General features: G+C 39.4%; 1 protein-coding gene across 4 annotated transcripts in view; it reads right to left on the bottom strand.

Annotated features, from left to right (window-relative positions):
• Positions 1–2,443: 2,443 nt before the first annotated feature.
• KIAA1328 (KIAA1328 ortholog) overlaps positions 2,444–19,204 on the bottom strand; it is a 468,197-nt gene continuing 451,436 nt past the window's right edge. For 3 of the 4 annotated variants that reach the window (XM_027868902.1, XM_027868904.1, XM_027868903.1), the window contains one exon: positions 2,444–6,238. In XM_027868902.1, the coding sequence (XP_027724703.1) occupies positions 6,031–6,238 (208 nt within the window). In that variant the 3' untranslated portion in view covers positions 2,444–6,030. The remainder of the gene's footprint in view (positions 6,239–19,204) is intronic. The other variant, XM_027868905.1, reaches the window with a different exon arrangement.

Below are 19,204 nucleotides of genomic sequence, written 5' to 3'. Positions count from 1 at the left end.
TCTATTTTTGCTTTTGCTTTGTCTGAGATCAGGATTGCTACCCCTGTTTTTTTTTTTTTTTACTTTAGCTGAAGCTTAATATATTCTGCTCCAGCCTTTTACCTTTACCCTGTGTGGGTCCTCTGTTTCAAATGTGTTTCCTGTAAACAACATATTGTAGGATTATAGTTTTTAATCCATTCTGCTATCCACTTCCATTTTATGGGAGAGTTCATCTCATTCACATTCACAGTTATGATTACTGTTTGTGTCTTTCCCTCAGTCCTGCCTCCCTTCTATTAGCCCCTTCCCTTTTCTTGCTTTTTACCTTTACTACTTCTCCCCTCCCTTTTCTTTCCCTTTTCCCTCCTACTGCCTATAGGGTAAATTAGATTTTCTATACCTAACTGATTATGTTATTCTCTTCTTGAGTCAAATGTAATGAGAGTAAGGTTCAAACAATGCTCATCTCCCTCCCTTCTTTCCTTTTGCTGGAATAGGTTTTTGTGCCTTTTCCTATAATGTAATTTACCCTTGTCTGCCTCCTTCTTTCCCTTTCTCTCAGTACATTTTCTTAGATCAGATTAATCGACTTACTTGGATCCATTTAACCCACTTGGTTAGATTTTTTTTATCATTACATCAAAGTCAACTTATACCCACACCCTTTATGTATACCCCTTTAACATGTTGTAATAACAATACAGTTCTCAAGGGTTACAAGTGTCATCTTCCCTTGCAGGGATGTAAACAGTTTGCCCTTGTTAATAACATGTTTCTTTCTGTCCCATTTACTTTTTTATGTCTCTCGAGTCTTGTACTTGAAGATCAAATTTTCTTTTGAGCTCTGGTCTTTTCATCAGGAAGGTTTGGAAGTCCCCTATTTCATTGAATATCCATCTCCTCCCCTGAAAGATCATGCTCATTTTCGCTGGGTGATCATTTTTATTTTAAAGCATTTATTCATAGATGTCTGAGCTTGTTTACCAGATCTGGAGGCCTTATTTCCTTCTGTTGTTCCTGTTTTTCCTATTGATTTATCTGTGTTTAAGGTCTTTACATTTTCTCCTTCTGAAATCTTCGGAACTTTCAGCTTTTCCTCCCTTTATTTCCCTTATCATTTGCTTCCTGACTCCCTCTCCTCTCTGACTGTGGTTTCCTTGAGGCCTGGATCCCAAAGTGTTTCAGCCTCCTCCTACACTGGGCAATTCATAGTTCATATCCTTCATCTCTTGCACAATTGACTTGAATGGTCAGAACTGGCCCCAGTTAGATGCTGTACTCTTCCCCTCAGGCTTGGAAGCCCCTTATATGCCCCCTGGTGACCTGTCCCACTCCCTCAGTTCCTCAGTTCTCTTACCTGGTAGTTCAGAGCCTGTTTTATCTGGCATTAGCTGTTCAGAATTTTGTATTATTGGTGCTTGCAGGTTATTGACCCTGGCAGGCTTTTGTTCCTGAAGGGCTGTGAAGCTGGCAGTTGAGGCCTGAGCAAACTACTGCAGTCTGAAGCTGGGGTCTCCATGACACTGGAAAGAGAGAGGAGGGACTGGGTTGTAGGGATGGGTTTTGATGTAAGCCTGTGTTGTGCTGTTGGGTCTATTAACAACGGCCCTGCTGTTGGCAGCATGACAAGTATGGGAAGGGCACTGAGTGAATTAATGGTCAGTGAGCATCAGTTTCTGTGTTTTTGAAGTTTATTTATACCTTCTTTTGGATTCTGGCTGTCCTAGACCATGAAGACAGCTAAAGTTGCTTCAACTTTGGTGCATAATTTGTTCTGGAAATGTTTGAAATGTCATTGGGATTGGGGAAAATGTCATCTGCCATGTTGCCTGTATGACCTGCAAATCCTCAGAGCCATTTTCTATACCCAGTGGAACTTTGTTCTTTCTTCATCAAACGATTAGTTTGTCTTTCAACTAAAGGTTCCTTTTTGGCATCTCTTCTCTCTCATGCCTTGTCCTTTTTCTGGAATCCCCATATCTTGAATCATTTATATCTGGAATTTGGCTTCCTAGCTGATTAACATCTACTTACCTGTGATATCAGAAATCGGAAACCAATAAGATTTCTTTGAGTGAAATCTCTCCACTGATCAGTATGAACCTCTTGGCTCTCTTCAGTGTCTCATAACGCATGGAGTCACAGACCCACAAGTTCCCACCAAGAGATGACAAATGATGCCCATTGTCTGGGCGCAGCTTCTAGATTTCATCATTTTGCCCTGGCCTGAAAACAATGTGCCTGTGATATTCTGGTGATATCTGTGATTATACCCCTTTCTACTTCCACCCCCTATCCTGTTTTTGAAAGTGTTGGATACTGCCCCACTTTGGGGGGGAGAGTGGATTCTTCCCCAACATTTTCACCTAACTGCCCCACCTTTCCTCTCTGTGCTCCTTTAGGAATCTCTTTTCAATCATATAAAATAAAGAGACTTACTGCTTTTAGCATGGATTGAATAATTTAATTCTTCTGTGAAGCTTCTTTAAGTTGAAACAATGGACTAGAATATCTCATTATTTCACCCCTGCTTCTAATCCACCTGGAAGGAGCCTAGTGTCTACACGGAGACTAAAGTGGTGCTCAGGCTAGGAAGATAAGCTTTAGGAAAGCTGTATCAATGTCCAGCAGAGTTCTGTGTTTGCTTTTGCTTTCAAAGCAGGCCTGTCTTGCAGATGAAAACGATATATGGATAAGCCAATACTAGAATAATATGAAGGAAAACAAGCCATAAAATTTATTAACTTTAAAACTTCATATGTATATAATAACCACTGACCCACATTAAAAAATACCGTGCACAAAGCTGAAAGGGGTGATGGGAGACCTCTCTGGTTACCACAGACTAGACATAACCAGAGGCCCCATGAATCCCCCTGCCATCCAACAGATTTCCCAGTAGTTGCCATAGAACTGGAGGAGGAGGTGAGTGTTAAGAACAATCTTTGAGGAAGGGGTACAAGTGCTCCCCCTTATTCCATGATAGCTAAGGGTACTCTGGACAAGCCAACCATGGGTAGGTACTATGTGGATGCAAAAAGTTCTTCTGGAAAGATCAATGGTGGAAGACTGTTTTTAATTGTTGATTTTTGACTTTTAACACCAAGTGTTTAAATTACTTTGAAAATAATTCCTTAAAGATTTATTTGGTTCTTTTCTACTTTATAAACATTGATTACTTTTTCTTCCTGGCCCTATGGGGTAGAAAGGAAAGCAGAGTTATAACTGCATACACGCCCCTGACTTGGGCTTTCTCTGTGCCCAAATGCTCCTCTGAGATATGACTTGAAGCTTGGTTGAGGAATGCTTCTGCATAGCACCAAATCCTCATTAGGATTCTGTCAAATCTTTCCAACTGGCAGGGATAGGATGACATGGGTGTACGTGCAAGGGATGGAGGTAGGGAGTGAGATGGACTCTTTTCTACTTTATAATTTAAAAGTCCAGAAATGGTCACTTAACAACTGGGACACTCTACATGCAGGCTTAGGTCTCAAAGTTCCAACAATTCCTTTACCTCGATATATCAATATGTGTGTGTGTGTGTGTGTGTGCATGCACATGCACACACACATACATATTTACATTTTTATCAGACTAAAATACAGATTAAAATGCCAAAACACAACACTCAGATGGTAATGAACAAGTTGGATTATTCATATCTATATCTATATATATACATATATACATATGCCCTCCCCCAGAAGGAATTCAAGATCAACACTCAGAAAATAATAAGGAACAACCAAGGGGGGCTGGCTTATGGAAAAGGAGATATAGGTGTAAAGGCACTGCTGGAAAACAAACTTTGCACTTCCAAATGGTCCATTCGCTAGCTAATAAAAGAAGGAATTAAAGCTGTAGTAACTGAGTGAAACAAGGTAAGTGTTTGGTTGAGACCTTGAAATGTCGTTCTTCCAAAGATTGCCAGATTTCCAGAATCTGGGGCTTACTGAAGAGTGTAAAAAGACCACTGAATTAAGGAGGAAGAGGGTCTATCAGTTTGGTCACCTTTGTGAAAGCCTCTGTCAAGCTGAGTTTTTTGGGGGTAGACTTGGTATCCCTGTTAAGCACAGCTAATCCAGGAGAATGGAGTTTATCCACGGCCAGTGAGCCACACAGGCTACTGAGGGTGAGGTGGCTAAGGATGCCAAGGAGGTCTACTGGTTTTACTGAAGAGAATGGCTTTGGCTTGTTACTCATATTTCAGTTCCTTTCACATTGAAAAAATGGTCCAAATCTCCAAGACCTGGTGGAAATTCAAAACTTCCCTAGATTTCCCCTTTCCCTCTTTGCATCCTTCCTCCCTCCCCCATTATCTATACCTAAAGAAGAATAGGACTGGCTTGGTTTCCTTCACAGAAGTGACCTTTTATTCTGCAATCGAAAGCAAGTTTTCAACCTTTCAAATGAACAGCTGTATCTGAGGATAAAGTTCTGGTGGCAGGGAGAGAGAAGAGGAAATTCTGGAGATAACTACAAATTTAGTGCATATGAAAAAATATGGAAGAAATAAAATTTTCTCTTCTCATTTCTTCAAAGCATAGAGCAATGAGACAAAGCCTGGGGGTCCAACCAAAAGGGATAATCCATACGGAATAGCTTTGGGCTCAAACTAATAATCAAATTACTTACACCTTCCTAGTTCCAAAAACTTCAGATCCACAGTACAGCAGAACAGGGCAAATTTAATCCAAGATTCCAGGGAGGTCCTTACAACAAGCAGTTTTATAAATCTGGAACTATTGTCACAGTGAGACCTCTGCATAGCTGGCAAGCTTAATTTTAGCTGCCAAAGCTGATCTACAGAGGCTTGATCTCAGCTGAACTTTGGGGCAAATGAAAGGCAGAGTTAGAAGTACAAGAGGTCTCTGTCTGGTACAGAGGTAAGCCTGGTAAATAGGTCCCTAGGATACCTGGTAGGGATTCAAGTCCCTACAATGCAATATTTGTACTTCCCCATCACTGACATCCACAGTTTTGGAGATCATAGAAATGTTAACCTTACAACAGGGATAGATGGAGCCATTCAGCCTTTAGAACTCTGCTGCCATTTTTCTACTCATACATCATCTTCCCTTACACAAATGCATGAAACATATAACAGAACATCTGGTTGAGCTCAAACAGATTATATGTACATAATTAAATGCTGGTGGGGATTCTGTACCCTAGAGATTTTCAGTTTAAAAAATATATAGAGATTAGTCTTATTGCCTATGGGAAATGGTGGTGACCACCAAATAGTGTAAACTGGTAGGAAAATTGCTTCAGGTTTATTTCCTCTTTGGATTTTCCCCCTGAATTCAGAGGCAACCATTCAATGCTTCCAGGTTTCTATAGTATTCATTCATATATTATGGTGTAGTTCAGAGGACTGACTTGTATTCTTTCCTCATTTATTCCTATGGGCCCCTCTTGCCAGATAGCAGACATTTACAGGCTATTCCCTGCTGAGCTTCCTTAGGGCCTGTCCATTAGTGTTGCTGGGAATAAGAAAAAGAACCCTTCTTTACTGAGGCTTAAAAAACTCAGCTTCAGAATTAAAAGACTAAATGTGGAAACCAGCTGGTGGTGAAAGAAACAGAGAGTGTGAAAGAGCCTGTCCTTTTAGAATAGCCTGTGTTACAAAAATGCTTCTTTTTAATTAAAGAATGATATCTGAACAAAAACCAACTTTCTCCTTGTGTACAGAAGACAGAGAAAGAAATACACTCTGGAAATGATGCTGGACAGACAATGGATTCTGAGATGAAGAAATAATGTCTTATGTTAATTTTCTAATCATTGCTCAGCACATGAAAAACTATTTTTTAAAAAAATATAACACATTTTGATTAGACTGACCAAACCTTAGATTACTAGCATGATCTCTCAGTTCCAAATTTAACAGGGTGCTAGTGAAATAGATCCCTATGAAAGGAGTGACACAGTTACTTTTCAATCAAATAATTTAAAATGATTTTGTGGAGAAATAAATCCATTGCAGAGGCAGGGACATAAAATCCTAATTCTTGTGGAAATCCTGCAGCTCATGCTTCAGCATCAAATGAAGAAGATTTCTTCTAGGATCCGACTCTCTTCCAGCTCTTCATATGGCCCACACGCCCTTGAGGCCTGGGTTAGCTTTCGGGGGCAGACCTGGACCGGTCTCTGATTCCAGGCAAAAGCTTCCCTTAAGAGAGGCGGCCGTGGTCTAGGAGCAGAGCTGGAACTCAAGGAATGGACCAAGTCCAACAGGGTGGTATTGTACCTGTGAGGAAAAAAACACATACAAATGCCCAAATCATTAGAGTAGGCAAACTCTCCTTCCAGAGAAAGACGGCTGCTTTGTGCAAGATCTGGCTCACATATTGAGGAGATGGGCAGAGGAGCAACTGTGTGAAAGTGAAGAAACAAAAAAGGCTTTAAAAGCCTTTCTGAGTTCTTTCCTTCTGAATATCAGAATATCCCCTTTTTGCCTCAGAGATTTCAGACACTGAGCAACTTAATCTGAAGACAGAAAGAAACTAAAGGTGAGAGACCATTTTTCTGTCCAGCAATCTCATCAAGGGAGAGCTTGACTGAAGTCAAAAGACCATACAGCTTGGAGGTCATGTCTCGGTCAGTTACACAACCCTCCTAGCCTCTAATTTAAGGACAGGTTATATTCGCCCCCAGAGTAGAATGGTTGTGAATCATACAACAATCTCCTCTTACTATAAGTCATAATAGGGCTTTTAGACTCCAAAAAAGCCTCATTTTGGCTAATAGTTGTAGCTTCTTCCTCCACCAAATCTTTGTTAGTGAACAAAAAGTGCTTATTCTGTACCTTGTATATTGATGGTTATCAAGAAATAAATGTTGAATGAATGAAATCAATGAAAAAGAAGCAGTAGGAAGAAGTGATAATCTTGGAAAATCAATTAGGTAATCAACCAGTCCCTAGATGCTGTTTATTTCCTATGTACAATTCAGCCTAGTAGTCAAGATCTTTCACAATTTGATTACAACCCATTTTCTTCAGTTTTCTTTCCAAATATTCCCCTATACTTATTGATCCTCTGCTCTAGTGAAACTGAACTTTTGGTCATTTCTTTAACATACTTTGTCCTTTTTCACTTTCATATCTTGGTTCATGTTATCCTCTATTTCTCATTCTCATGGAATGTCCTTTACCTAAATTTATGCTGGTGAAAATCTTACCTGACCCATCCTTCAAGATACAACTCAGATGTGGCTGCCTCCTCTATGAAGCTTTCCCTTAACCCACAGAACTCCAATAATACTATGAGCTATACTTAGAGCCCTTAGTATATGCTGCCTTTTATCATAATTATTTGTGTACCAAGTCTTATCTCCAGAACTAGACTCTAAATGTCCAGAGGTCAGGGATTTGAACTTCTTTGTTATTCCTGTTGCTTGAGAAAGGGGCCCGGCAAATATTTCTTAAGAGAATTACTGAAAATGAATGATACTAGTCATTCAGAAGGCCATAGGGATATGGGTCTTTGAAAGATTATGTGTGGAAAAGAGTTAGGGGTATAGGAGGAGACAGAGAGGAATAACCAGGAGAAGTTAAAATAAGAAGAGAAAAGAGCCCCAAGTTTATTGTTGGCCACTGCTACCTTCTCTCAGCAAATATAGAATAGAATCATACAGAGCCCCGGTATATATCCTATAGCTGTCCTCAAACCAACCCATCTGTCTTTGAGGGGGTGGGAAGAGACTAGGTGGAGAGGTTGGATACAATTGCATCTGAGCCCACTTTGACAAGGGGAACAGCAAAGGTCAGATAAATACATAAGGAACCTGGAAATAGTGGCTATAGGGAGCTTGGAGGATTGCTTTGTACCCACACATCAATGTTGGGTTAGGATAGGGGCTAATAACTAGTGGTTCATGGAGCTTTTTAAACACATATCTAGGACCCTCATTCAAAATAAACCAAAGAATCTTTATTCGTGTTGATTCTTCTCATTAATACACATTATGTATTAGGAATAGGTGCAGATTCTCCTGTTCCCTACACACTCTTCCTAGAGCACAGAGCCCCCATTGGGGCTTTCTTTCCTTAGCCATTGTTCCTATTTAGCGAATTTTGCCTCACCTACTACTACTATACATCCTGTATCCTTCCATCCCTACTCCCCTATCTGCCCTATACTTCCTTCCAAGGTTTTTCCTACCTTCCAAGGCAAATCTGTACTTCTAATGTGCAAATGACAGAATGCTATGGGAGGTATTCAGGATGTTCCCTCTAACCCTCCTAGGCTATACATATGTATTATAAGAGTCTTCTGAGGGAACAATAAGAACTTGGTCTTCCTCTTGCTGTATACTAACTTGCACAAAATAATGAAAATGTATAAATCAATAAACATAAAGTGAATGTAAAGTTTCAGACATCATGTGTCTCAACAGAAAATTTTAAGATCATAAGATGGCCTTTCTCTCTTAAAAGGCTACTGACTCTGGGTTAGGGAACAACATTCATAACAATAACTCAAATCTCCTTACTACATGTGTGACTTTGAGCAAGTCACTTTATTTCTCCGGGTCTCTGTTTCCTAATGTGTAAAGTGAGAGAGTTAGAGTAGATGGTCTATTTTTCAGGTCCCTTTCAACTATAACTTTAAGATCTTATTATACAGTGCTTTAAGATTACAAAAGCGTTTTCTTTGCAACAACCTTTTAAGGGTATAGTGTCTCTTGTCCCCTCCTCATATCCTCTCATTCTTATGCCCTTCAACTGAACATCATGTAATCAGAATTATGGTAGCTGTAGTATACTACACTGAGGTGACCCTCAAGTCATGACCCTCCTCTTTCCCAAGGAGTTTAGTGCCCAGCTCACAATATTCCTCTTCTTCCCAACTCCTGTCCCTATGTGAGAATAACAGGCATGTTGACACTTCTTCAACCTCCTCAAGCACTACTCCTTTATTCCATTTTACCACACATAAGGATCGTAACACACTAGAACATGCCATCACCCAGAAGCATTTCCACTTCTGTAACGAGAAACTTTGACATTCCCCATCTGCCCTCATTCTCCTCCTCCTCCCTCTCCCTGTGCTTTACCCCTCTTACTCCTGAACTTTGCCCCCATCCAAACTTTCATTTCTTCCACCTTTCTGTACTTTCTCAGGTCATCACTTTTGCTCTAGTGTCATTCTCCCCTCCTTCCATTCCTCCCCCTCCCCCAAGCTTCAGACTCACATCACATATTGCCACTGGACATACTCAAACCAGATATCCTTAATTCAATAGTGAATAATTTCAACCCCACCCTATTCTCTGCTCTCGAATTCCTTGCTCCTATGTCCCATCGTCGTCGCTCTTCTCTTGCCAAGTCTCAGCCCTTGATTACCCACTTTGTTTGCTTCCTTTGCTTCTATTCATGAGTTGCTGAATGAAACTAGAAAAAAGTTTCACAACCCTGCTGACTGGGAATACTTCAAATTCGTGTTTTCCAACCTCATCCAGGCCCTCACTGAAGCAAGGCATTCTTTTTATTCATTCCTAATTGATTCCCTCACTCCTCACAGAAACTATTCCAAGCCCTTTCTTCCTCTTCAAGATTCTTCCACCTCCCCCACCGCCCCCCCCACTTCCTTAGCTGAGGACCTTGTCTCTTACTTTACTGAAAAAAACCAAGGCTATTTGTCACAGGCTCCCTCTTTTCCCATTATCTTCATCTCCAGTGCCGTTACCTCCCACTCTCTCCTTTTTTTCCTCAGTCTTTGACAAGGACTTCATGCCAAGGCTATGCCTTTACATATGAACCTGACCTTCTTTCATCCTTTCCCATCCAGCAGACTACATCCTCAGTAACCCCCATTTTCTTTTGAGTCTTCAACTTCTTCCAATTAACTGGTTTCTATCCTATTACCCTCAAATATGAGGGCCCTTTCTCAGCAAAACTTGTTGAAAAAGCTGCCTAATTCCAAAGGACCCATAATGAAAAATGTTATCCACTTCCAGAAAGAAAGAACTGGTAAACTCTGAATGCACACAATAGTATACTTTTTTAAAAAAGAAAACCTTATTTTTCTTGTTTGTGTGTGTATATTTTCTTTAGCAACATGGCTAATGTAAAAATGTGTTTTGCATGACTTTACATGTATAACTGATATAAATATTGCTTGCCTCCTCAAGGGGCGGGGGAGGAGTGGGAGGAGAATTTGGAACTCAAAAGTTTAAAAAAACGAAGTTTAAAAATTTTTTACATATAATTGGGAAATATTTAATTAAATAAATAAAAATATATTTTAAAAAAGAAATAAAAGCTGTCCACACTGACTATCTCCACTTTCTTCTCACTCATTCCTCAGGCCTTTATAATATGGCTTTTGACCTCACCATTCAACTGAAACTGCTCTCTTCAAAATTACTAATGATGTCTCATTTGCCAAATCTGGTGTTCTTTTCTCATTCCTAATCCTTCTTGATCTATCTGCTGCATTTGACACTGTTGACCACTGTCTCCTTCTGAATACTCTTTCAGTTTTTGTGACATTACTCACTCCTGGTTCCCCTCTACCAGTCTGATCATTCTTTCTCAGTCTCCTTGCTGGGTTTTTATTCCCACCAATCTTCCTAACTGTGAGTGTTCCCCAAGGTTCTGCCCTGGGTCTTCTTTTCTCCCTCTATAATCTCTCAGTGACCTTATTAGCTTTATAGGTTTAACTATCATATCTATGCAGAAAACTTACAGAGCAACACATGGAGCCCCAGTCCCTCCCTCAAGCTTCAGTCTCACATCACACAGTGACTATTGGACATTTCAAACTAGATATCCCAGAGACATTTAAAACTTGTACTCATTATCTTTCCCCCATTAACCCTCCTTTCTTCTAAACTTCTCTACTTATGGCACCACCATCCTTTCAGTCTTCCAGGTTCATAACCCTGGGATTACGCTTAATTTCTCCCTGTCACCTGCCACATTTAATCAGTTGCCAAATCTTATCATTTTTATTTTCACAACATCTCTCACACTTAACCCCTTCTCTCCACTCATACAAATACATCTTCAGTTCAGGTCTCCGTAACCTCTTAGCTAGATTACTGCAACAGCCTAATTGGGGACCTCAAGTCTCTTGTCTCTTGTCCATTTTACACATTATGGATCAAGTAATTTTCTTTAAGCGCATAGCTGATCATGGGTCTGCCCTATTCAATCAACTCTAGGGACTTTTTATTGCCATTAGAATGAAATAGAAATGCTTCTGTTTAGCTTTTAAACCCTACACAATCTGGCCCTAACTTACTTGCCAGCCTCATTGGATGTTATGGTCACTCTGCAGTTCAGCCATATTGACCTTTTATTTCTCCACTTATGACACCCTACATTCAGTTCTGGGGCCTTTTTACTGGCCCGTGCCTGGCATATACTTATTCCTTACCTCCAACTCTCAGAGGTTCTCTTTTTATTCAAGTTGGAGCTCAGACACCATCTTCTTCAGAAAACCTTTCCTGATATGCCCACTGGATAGTGCCCTTCCTCCCAACTACCCTGTATTTAACCTCTTTGTAATATGCATATATATGTATATACGTGTACATACACTTTGTGTTTATTCTATTTTTAAAATATGTACTTGTCTCCATTAGAAAGTAGGGCCCTTGTGAGAATTGTTTCATTCTTTATACTTAATTCCCCAGTACATTAGAAAAGTGCCTGAAACATAATATGTGCTTTATAAATACTTTTTGATTGAGTGATTGAAATCCAATGTTCTTCGTGTTATGCCATGCCAGCTAGTAAATGGCAGAGTTAGGACTAGAAACCAAGGTTTCTGAATCTAAGTCCAGTCTTTTTTCCCCTCGACCATGCTGCCTCTCATTAGACAGGCCTTGCCATTGGCAAAGTGAGTTTCTCACACATTTCCATTTATGATGATTAAAATTTGTGTAGCCCATCGGATATATAACTTCTCTCCAAAGTTCCAGGCAGGATATGAATACCACCCCAAGCACTGGAATGCCATGGAGTTTTCTAAGGGATGAAAACTGAGCTCATTGTAATTCTAATCCTATGGTGGGGCAGATCTTTTTATTAGAAATTCTTTTACATGTTTTATTCTCACAGTATCAAGGAGACCACTTTATTTCCAACACAATTATCTCTGTCATTCAGAAGAAAAACCCACCCTGTGCGCAACCAAAAAAAATTTTATTTAAGGAGCAAACCAAAGACTCTGGAATTGTTTACAGGAAAATTTGCCTATACAGAGTGCAAATCTGGATCAGGCTCAGGAGAGCAGCTTCATTTGAACTTTAGAGATAGTATAGTGATATTGCTGGCACTAATTCTCTTCTTCACATGGGACTCCTTTGGTTTTTATCAAGTACAAATTCTAAACTTTCCATCCTCTAGACAATTTCATGCTTGTAAAGGGCTGGGGGAAGAGATACCATCTGTATTCCCAATGAATGGACAGAAAAGCCGTCTTATGTTTTTTTTCTTTTTAAAAAGGAGGTAGCTTAAATTTGGCCAGAGTACTCTTTTCCCCCCATACAATCTCTCATTTCCCAACAATGCAAAGAGGATAATTAAGAAGTCTTTAAAATAAAAAAGCAAATAGGATCTAATATAAAATTTAATGTTTTGTTAAAAAAAAAGCAGAGTAAATTAGGTGATTAGCATCTAGATAAATAATATTGATAGCTACAAAGCAGTTATGTTACAAGGGAGTTGGTAAATATATCCTAGCTAATCTGATGCATCCCTACCAGAAAAATTTTATAAAGGACGGTCTGGAGAAATGGACATGATTATTCCTCTTTGTCATTAGCTGAACTCAGCTACTCAAGAAGCTAGACTTATGGCTGTGCAGCTCATTTAGAATAGTTTTTATATCTTTACATGGTTAAACAATGTTTTGTATTTTTTTTTAACCCTGACTCCCCCCTAAAAATATTATACATATACATAGCCATGTGCACAGTAATTCACAAACTAGCTAACCTACCTGGTTTTATTAACCACACCTACATTTCTCTCCAACAAATTAATCTACCCCAAAGTACAAATGCTTATCTTCACGGCTGTGCTGGTATCATAAAAATTCCATTTCTCCAAAAGCCATATTCAATCACAGATTACATAGTGGGGGAAGAGCAATGATGTTTGTAGGATGCAGGTCCTTGGAATTCAGTAGCACCTCACAGCTAATTTCTCTAGTAAGTTTATCTAAGTTTTACAGTATTTCTGCTATCAGGAAGGCCAAATGATTTGACAGATTAAAGAGCAGCAAAATAGCGAAGATTATTTAAAAACCTAGGTGCTGGAAATCAGCCTATTTGACACCAGTGTTATATATGCAATAAAGAAAAAAATTTCACTTAGGATTAAGCACTAAATACCAGCTAAGAGAAGTGCCTTTATCAGATTGGGCTCCCTGAGCAGCCAGTGAGCCTTAGATTGCTGAGGTGACATCAGACAGGGTTTGGCTGGAGGCAAGCAAGGTGATCTTGGAGAAGGGAATGGCAAACCACTCCAGTATCTATGCCAAGAAACCCCAGTGAGACCATAAAGAGCTGGACAGGGCAGAAATGAATGAACAACAACAACAACAATAATCAAGGGGGTCTGGTATGGCCTGACCCTAGCGCAGGTGCTTTCCTTGTAGTCAGATGATTTAAAGGGGGGCCACAAGTTGTTCAGATACTGTTTCCTGAAGCACCCAGAGTGTGTGTTAGCCACAGGCACCACACATTCCTAGTCCATTGGTATCAAGCTGCCTTTAAACGGTTTATCTCAGTCAGAATGCTAAAAAAGAACACAGCTCATGTGACCCCTCTCCCCACAATGTCAACACTGTAAGCTCAAGGGAACCAATCTGAATTTGGTTGCTAGGCCTATTTGTGCCCATGGGAGTCCACCTTGTTAGTGCTACACTCCATGATTCTATTTGCCTTCAGCATATGCTGGTCTTCAAAAAGCACAGAGGATAACTGTTGTCCTTGCTCCCAAATTTCCCTACTGGGGTGGCACTCTGAGCTGAAGTAAGGCAGCTGAAATTTGAAGCATTTCCTGACCAGGGAGGAGCCCACGTGTCGTCGTTCAGCCCTAAAAGATCAGAACAGGACCCAGCTCTTCTGCAAGATTCATCTCACATCCTGCATTGTGTTTTTGTCTTTGTTTGTTTGAATTTAGCTTTTTATTTAACATGCTACAAAAGATATTTAATCAAAAAGAACAGAGTTCATGCCATTATCTGACTTTTTGATTCTTCTTTATTTGCTTTCTCTTTTACCTTCTCCTCGGCAGGGGCAGTTGTACTGATAGGAACAGCTTACAGACAGCAGGGGCAGTACCAGGTGCTGGAGTGGGTCCACCTATTTCTACATTTCAGAAGAGACTTTTAATGTTTATAGTAGATAGGTTGTTTGTAAAAAACCAGGTTAGAAGAGTTCAACATTTACGCCTACTATGTTAATGAGTGCATTAGATTTATATTTTATGACTCTGACATCATTACTCTGACACAAACAGGTTAGGAGATGATCATTTCATGACCTGGCCAAGGGGAGATTTGCTTATAGTGGTGCTAGTCACCTGGTGAAGTGAGGGTTCACTCCAAAACAGCCTTAGCTACTGAAGGAATGCCTGGTACCTTACAACCACAGAACTCACACCCTGCATTGTTCACTCAATATTAAACTGTGTGTGTGTGTGTGTGTGTGTGTGTGTGTGTGTGTGTGTATGGGGGGGGGACTGGCATGGCCCCTGTCTGGTTATATTTTATAGGAAGCTTCTAGAGGTAGTACATAAGGTAGTATAGAGGGGATAGAGGGCTGGGCTTGAAGTCAGGAAAACCTGAGTTCAAATATGGATTAAGATAGTTACTAGCTTATTGTGACCTTACACAAGTCCCTTAACTGCTATCTGCCTCAGTTTCCTCATCTGTACAGTAGGGATAATAATAGTACCTACCTCCCAGGGTTATTGTGAGAATCAAATGAGACAGTATTTGTAAAGTGCTTAGCACAGTGCCCAGCATTGGTCAGGTACTTAATAAATGCTTGTTCCATTTCCTCCCCCTTCCTACACAATGGAAACCACAAGTAGGGGATATGCTATCCCCAATTTATTTCAGTCTATACTTCTTTCTCCTTTCTTCTTTGTCATTCCTGTGGAGTTCTGCTGCATTCACAATTTTGAACCACACAATCCAGCATTTGATCTCACACTGCCTTATATTATTCTTTGTTTAAGTGCACCAATCTTATCTTTCCAACTAAGGAAACCACGAGCTCTTTGAAGGTAGAGGTCAAACCTTTTATCTCCCCCACCCCCATCAGTGCCTAGGACAGGGCTGGGTATTGTAAGAACCCAATAAATATGAACTGACTGAAAGAGGTCTTTTCTGAGAATAGGAGAGGCCAGTAAAAGAAGCAGGCTGCACACAGGACTGAACTGCATTAAGAAGAGATAAGGGAAGACACAAGAAGAAAGAGTAACTTTAGTTCATGGCCAATTGCTATACAGAGGTGTAGCATTATATCTGCATTTATTGTATGAACTTATTGTATGAGCTATCGTATGAGCATTTATTGTATGACCTTATATGTGAGGAGAGAGAGAAATACTGCATACAGAAGATAGTGCATTCAGTGCTACCAGGGAATGGATCTTCGGTACATTACAATGACCTTGTCCCTTCCCTTCATAGGCTGCCAGTGATTCCAGCATTTGGGACAAATCACAGGAATGGCAGGGCTAGAGTCAAGGAATGTGGTGGCTCAATTCAGCACCTCTTCCTCAGTGGACACTGCCAGTCTCTTCCCCACATTTTCAGTAGATGTCTAAGATGAATGGTTTCTGACAATGTTGGAGCAATGTAGCTAAGGGAAATTGGCAGGCCTGTGTGGCTGCCTGAAGGAGGCTTCTCCACTTTCCCCCATCTTCCTCAACACTTTTCTCCTTCTCCTCCCCTCTCTGACCTCCAGGATCTCCTTTGATGGTTACAATAATGTATAGACTTTATGGGCAATTTAAGGGATTCTAGTGAAAGGATAATTTTGATTATGGACTCTGAAATTAGGCTGATTTTAGAACCTAATTCCCCTGTATCATGTAATGTTTTCACTGTATCTTGCTCTGTCACCATTTTATGGGCATGGTACGTCCTCAACAACATTATCACCTCTGTGATCAAGTCTTTTGTTCATTATTCAATCACAGAATATCAGGGCTGAGATGGATCTTGGAGGTTCTTTACTCTATATACCCTCCCTCTATCTCATTTTACAGATGAAGAAACCAAGGTGCTTTGTCCTTGATTTCACAGCTGGTAAAATGGAAGAGAATGGACTTTCTTTACTTCCTACTATCTCTATTTTGTTCTCCTCCTCTCACCCCAAACACACTGACAGCTCTGTACATAGAAACTATGGAAATGCTTACTGAATGAATGACCAAATGGAAGAATGGAATATGTTTCTTACTTATACAAAAGTAAAAGTTTGAATTATCTGAGGAATGCAAGGGAAATTGTTTGAGTTTCATATTGGGAAGTGATAGTACAAGAATAATTTGGTTGGGAGAAAATAGAGGTGAAAAGCAAGAAGATTAATGAGAGTGTGGCTCATGATTATATCACCAGAAACAGGAACATTCATTTATGTAAAAAATTCTAAAAAGCATGGAAAGACTTTTCTTTAATATGATCAAAAATATACATCTAAAGCCAAGAGCTAGCATTATTTGCAATGGAAAAACACAAGAAATTTTCAAATAATTATTACAGGTAAGGCAAGAAATTCCTTCTCCCACTATCTTTTGTCACAATTTTGTTTTTTTTGTTTTTTGGCTAGGCAGTGGGGTTAAGTAACTTGTCCAGGGTCACACAGCTAGTAAGTGTTATGTGTCTGAGGCTGGATTTGAACTCAGGTCCTCCTGAATCCAGGGTCAGTGCTCTATCCACTGTGCCGTTTGTCATAATTTTGTAAATGCTAGTTCTAACAATAAGAAAAATAAAGGCATGAACATTAGCAAAGAGGAGACAAACTTATCCCTATTTGCAGATGACGCGATGGTTTAATTAGAAAACCCCAGAAAATCAGTGAAAAACTAATTGAACTGATTAATAACCTGAAGTAAAGTAGCAGGGCATAAAAGAAATTCAGAAAAATTATTAACATTTCCATAAAACAGTAAAAAAAAACAAGATAAAAAAATTCCATTCAAAATAATTAAGAAACAGATAAAATGTTTATATGTTTACTTACCAAAACACACTAGGGATTTATATAAATACAACTACAGAAATAAAGGAAGGCTTAAGTAATTGGAGATATGGTCTTGCTCTTGGCTGGGCTGAGCCAACACAATAAAAATGATCATACTATCTGGATTAATTTATAGATTCAGTGTTTTGCCAAATAAATTTCTATGGGGTTAGTCATTTTGTTCCTTCCAGTTCTAAATCTATGATCCCATGATCCAGAAAAAAATTGGATAAAACAATTACTAAATTCACTTAGAGAACCAAAGAATCTAGATTCTCAAGAAAAAATGTGGGGAAAGTAGGAACAAAAGGAACATGGCATCTCAAACTATATAACAGATATCAAACTATATTATAAAGTAGTAATCTATAAAACTCTTTGAAATTAGTTTAAAAATATAGGTAGGTAGAATATATTAAAACCAAGACCCAGAAGTAATCAAGCACTGAAGCCTAGCGCTCAATACAACCTAGAATACAAATTACTAGGAGAAGTACCCTCCATTTTTTACCAGAACTATTGGGAAAATTGGAAAGCAGTTTGACAGAAAATAGGTTAAGATTAACATCTTGTACCATATACAGGAAGCTCCAAAAGGTTAAGTCACATCATAAAAAAATAGAAGCAAATGGAAGGAGGTACATTTCAGACCTATGGCTAGGCTACCCAAAAAGGGGTAGAAATATTTGTAAAAGATATAGACAATTTAGTTTATTAAGAATTTTAAAAAAGTTTTTGCATAAGAAAATCAATGCTTTTAGAATATAAGGATAAAAATAGGAAAAAAAAATCATATGAAATATCTGTGAAAGAAGCCTGACATTGAAAATTTTGGGGGAATGGATGCAAATATATATCAAAAGCTGTCTTCCAGTGGGTAAATGATCAAATGATACAGTTTTCTAAATAAGAAATACATACTATCAACAACCGTAACAAAAAAAAAAGTGTTCCAAATGACTAATAAATTAGCTGCAAATGAAAATAACTCTGAGGTGGTACAGTGAAGAGAGCGCTGGGCCTACAGTCAGGAAGACCTGAGTTAAAATCTGGCTTCAGACACTTACTAGCTTTATGACCTTGGGCAAATCACTTAACCTGTTTGCCTCAGTTTCCTCAACTATAAAATGGGGATAATAACAGCACCTACTTCACAGGGTTATTGTGAGGATCAAATGAGATAACATTCATAAAACACTCAGTGGAGTGCCTAGCACATAGTAGGCTCTATACATATGCGTATTCCCCCTTTCCCTGCCTCTTGTCTACTAGACTGACAAATGTGATAACAGATGAAGAATACTGGAGCATCTGTAGGGAGACAGATATATTCTTTCACTGCTGGTGGGGCACTAAATTGGTTCAATTGTTCTGGAAAACAATTTGGAGTTTTCTAAGAAAAAAAAAAAAAAGAAGACCATATAAGGTCAAGATGTCTATAATCTTGATATTCTAATTTTTTTTTCCCATTGGGAAAGACTCCAGCAGTAGTTTTTCACTCTTTGTTTCTCTCTAACTCAGCTATTTGATCTCAGAGATCTGGACAAGGTTGTTTTCAGTGGGAGTAGTAGAGTTCAGGAAGATGTGTTTGGGCAAGGATAAGTCACAAGGGGAAAATTCTGAAGTGCCCATTCCTTCTTGGATGGTAACACTGTGCTTAAGCAGTGCCAAACAGTTTTAGAAACAACTTTTCTAAAGCCCCACACTTTAGGCAGTTTTCCTTCTTGAGGCAGTCAGGTGGTACAGTTGGTAGAGTCTGGGTTTGGAGTCAAGAAGACCTGAGTTCAAATTTGGCCCAGACACTAGCTGTGTGACCCTTGGTAAATACTTAGTCTTTGTTTGCTCTGTTTCCTCAAGCATAAAATGGGGGTAATAACAGCACTTAACTTGCAGGGTTGTTGTGAAGATAAACTAGGATAATATTTGTAAAGTGTCTAACTCAGTGCCCGGCACTTTCTTCCTTCCCTCACTCCCTTTTTTCCTTCTTCCCTCCCTC

This window comes from Vombatus ursinus, unplaced genomic scaffold, assembly GCF_900497805.2.
Source record: "Vombatus ursinus unplaced genomic scaffold, bare-nosed wombat genome assembly UNPS02014791.1, whole genome shotgun sequence".
Lineage (NCBI taxonomy): Eukaryota > Metazoa > Chordata > Mammalia > Diprotodontia > Vombatidae > Vombatus > Vombatus ursinus.
The sequence above is the reverse complement of the archived record's forward strand: the minus strand, read 5'-3'. Positions and strand labels throughout refer to the sequence as shown.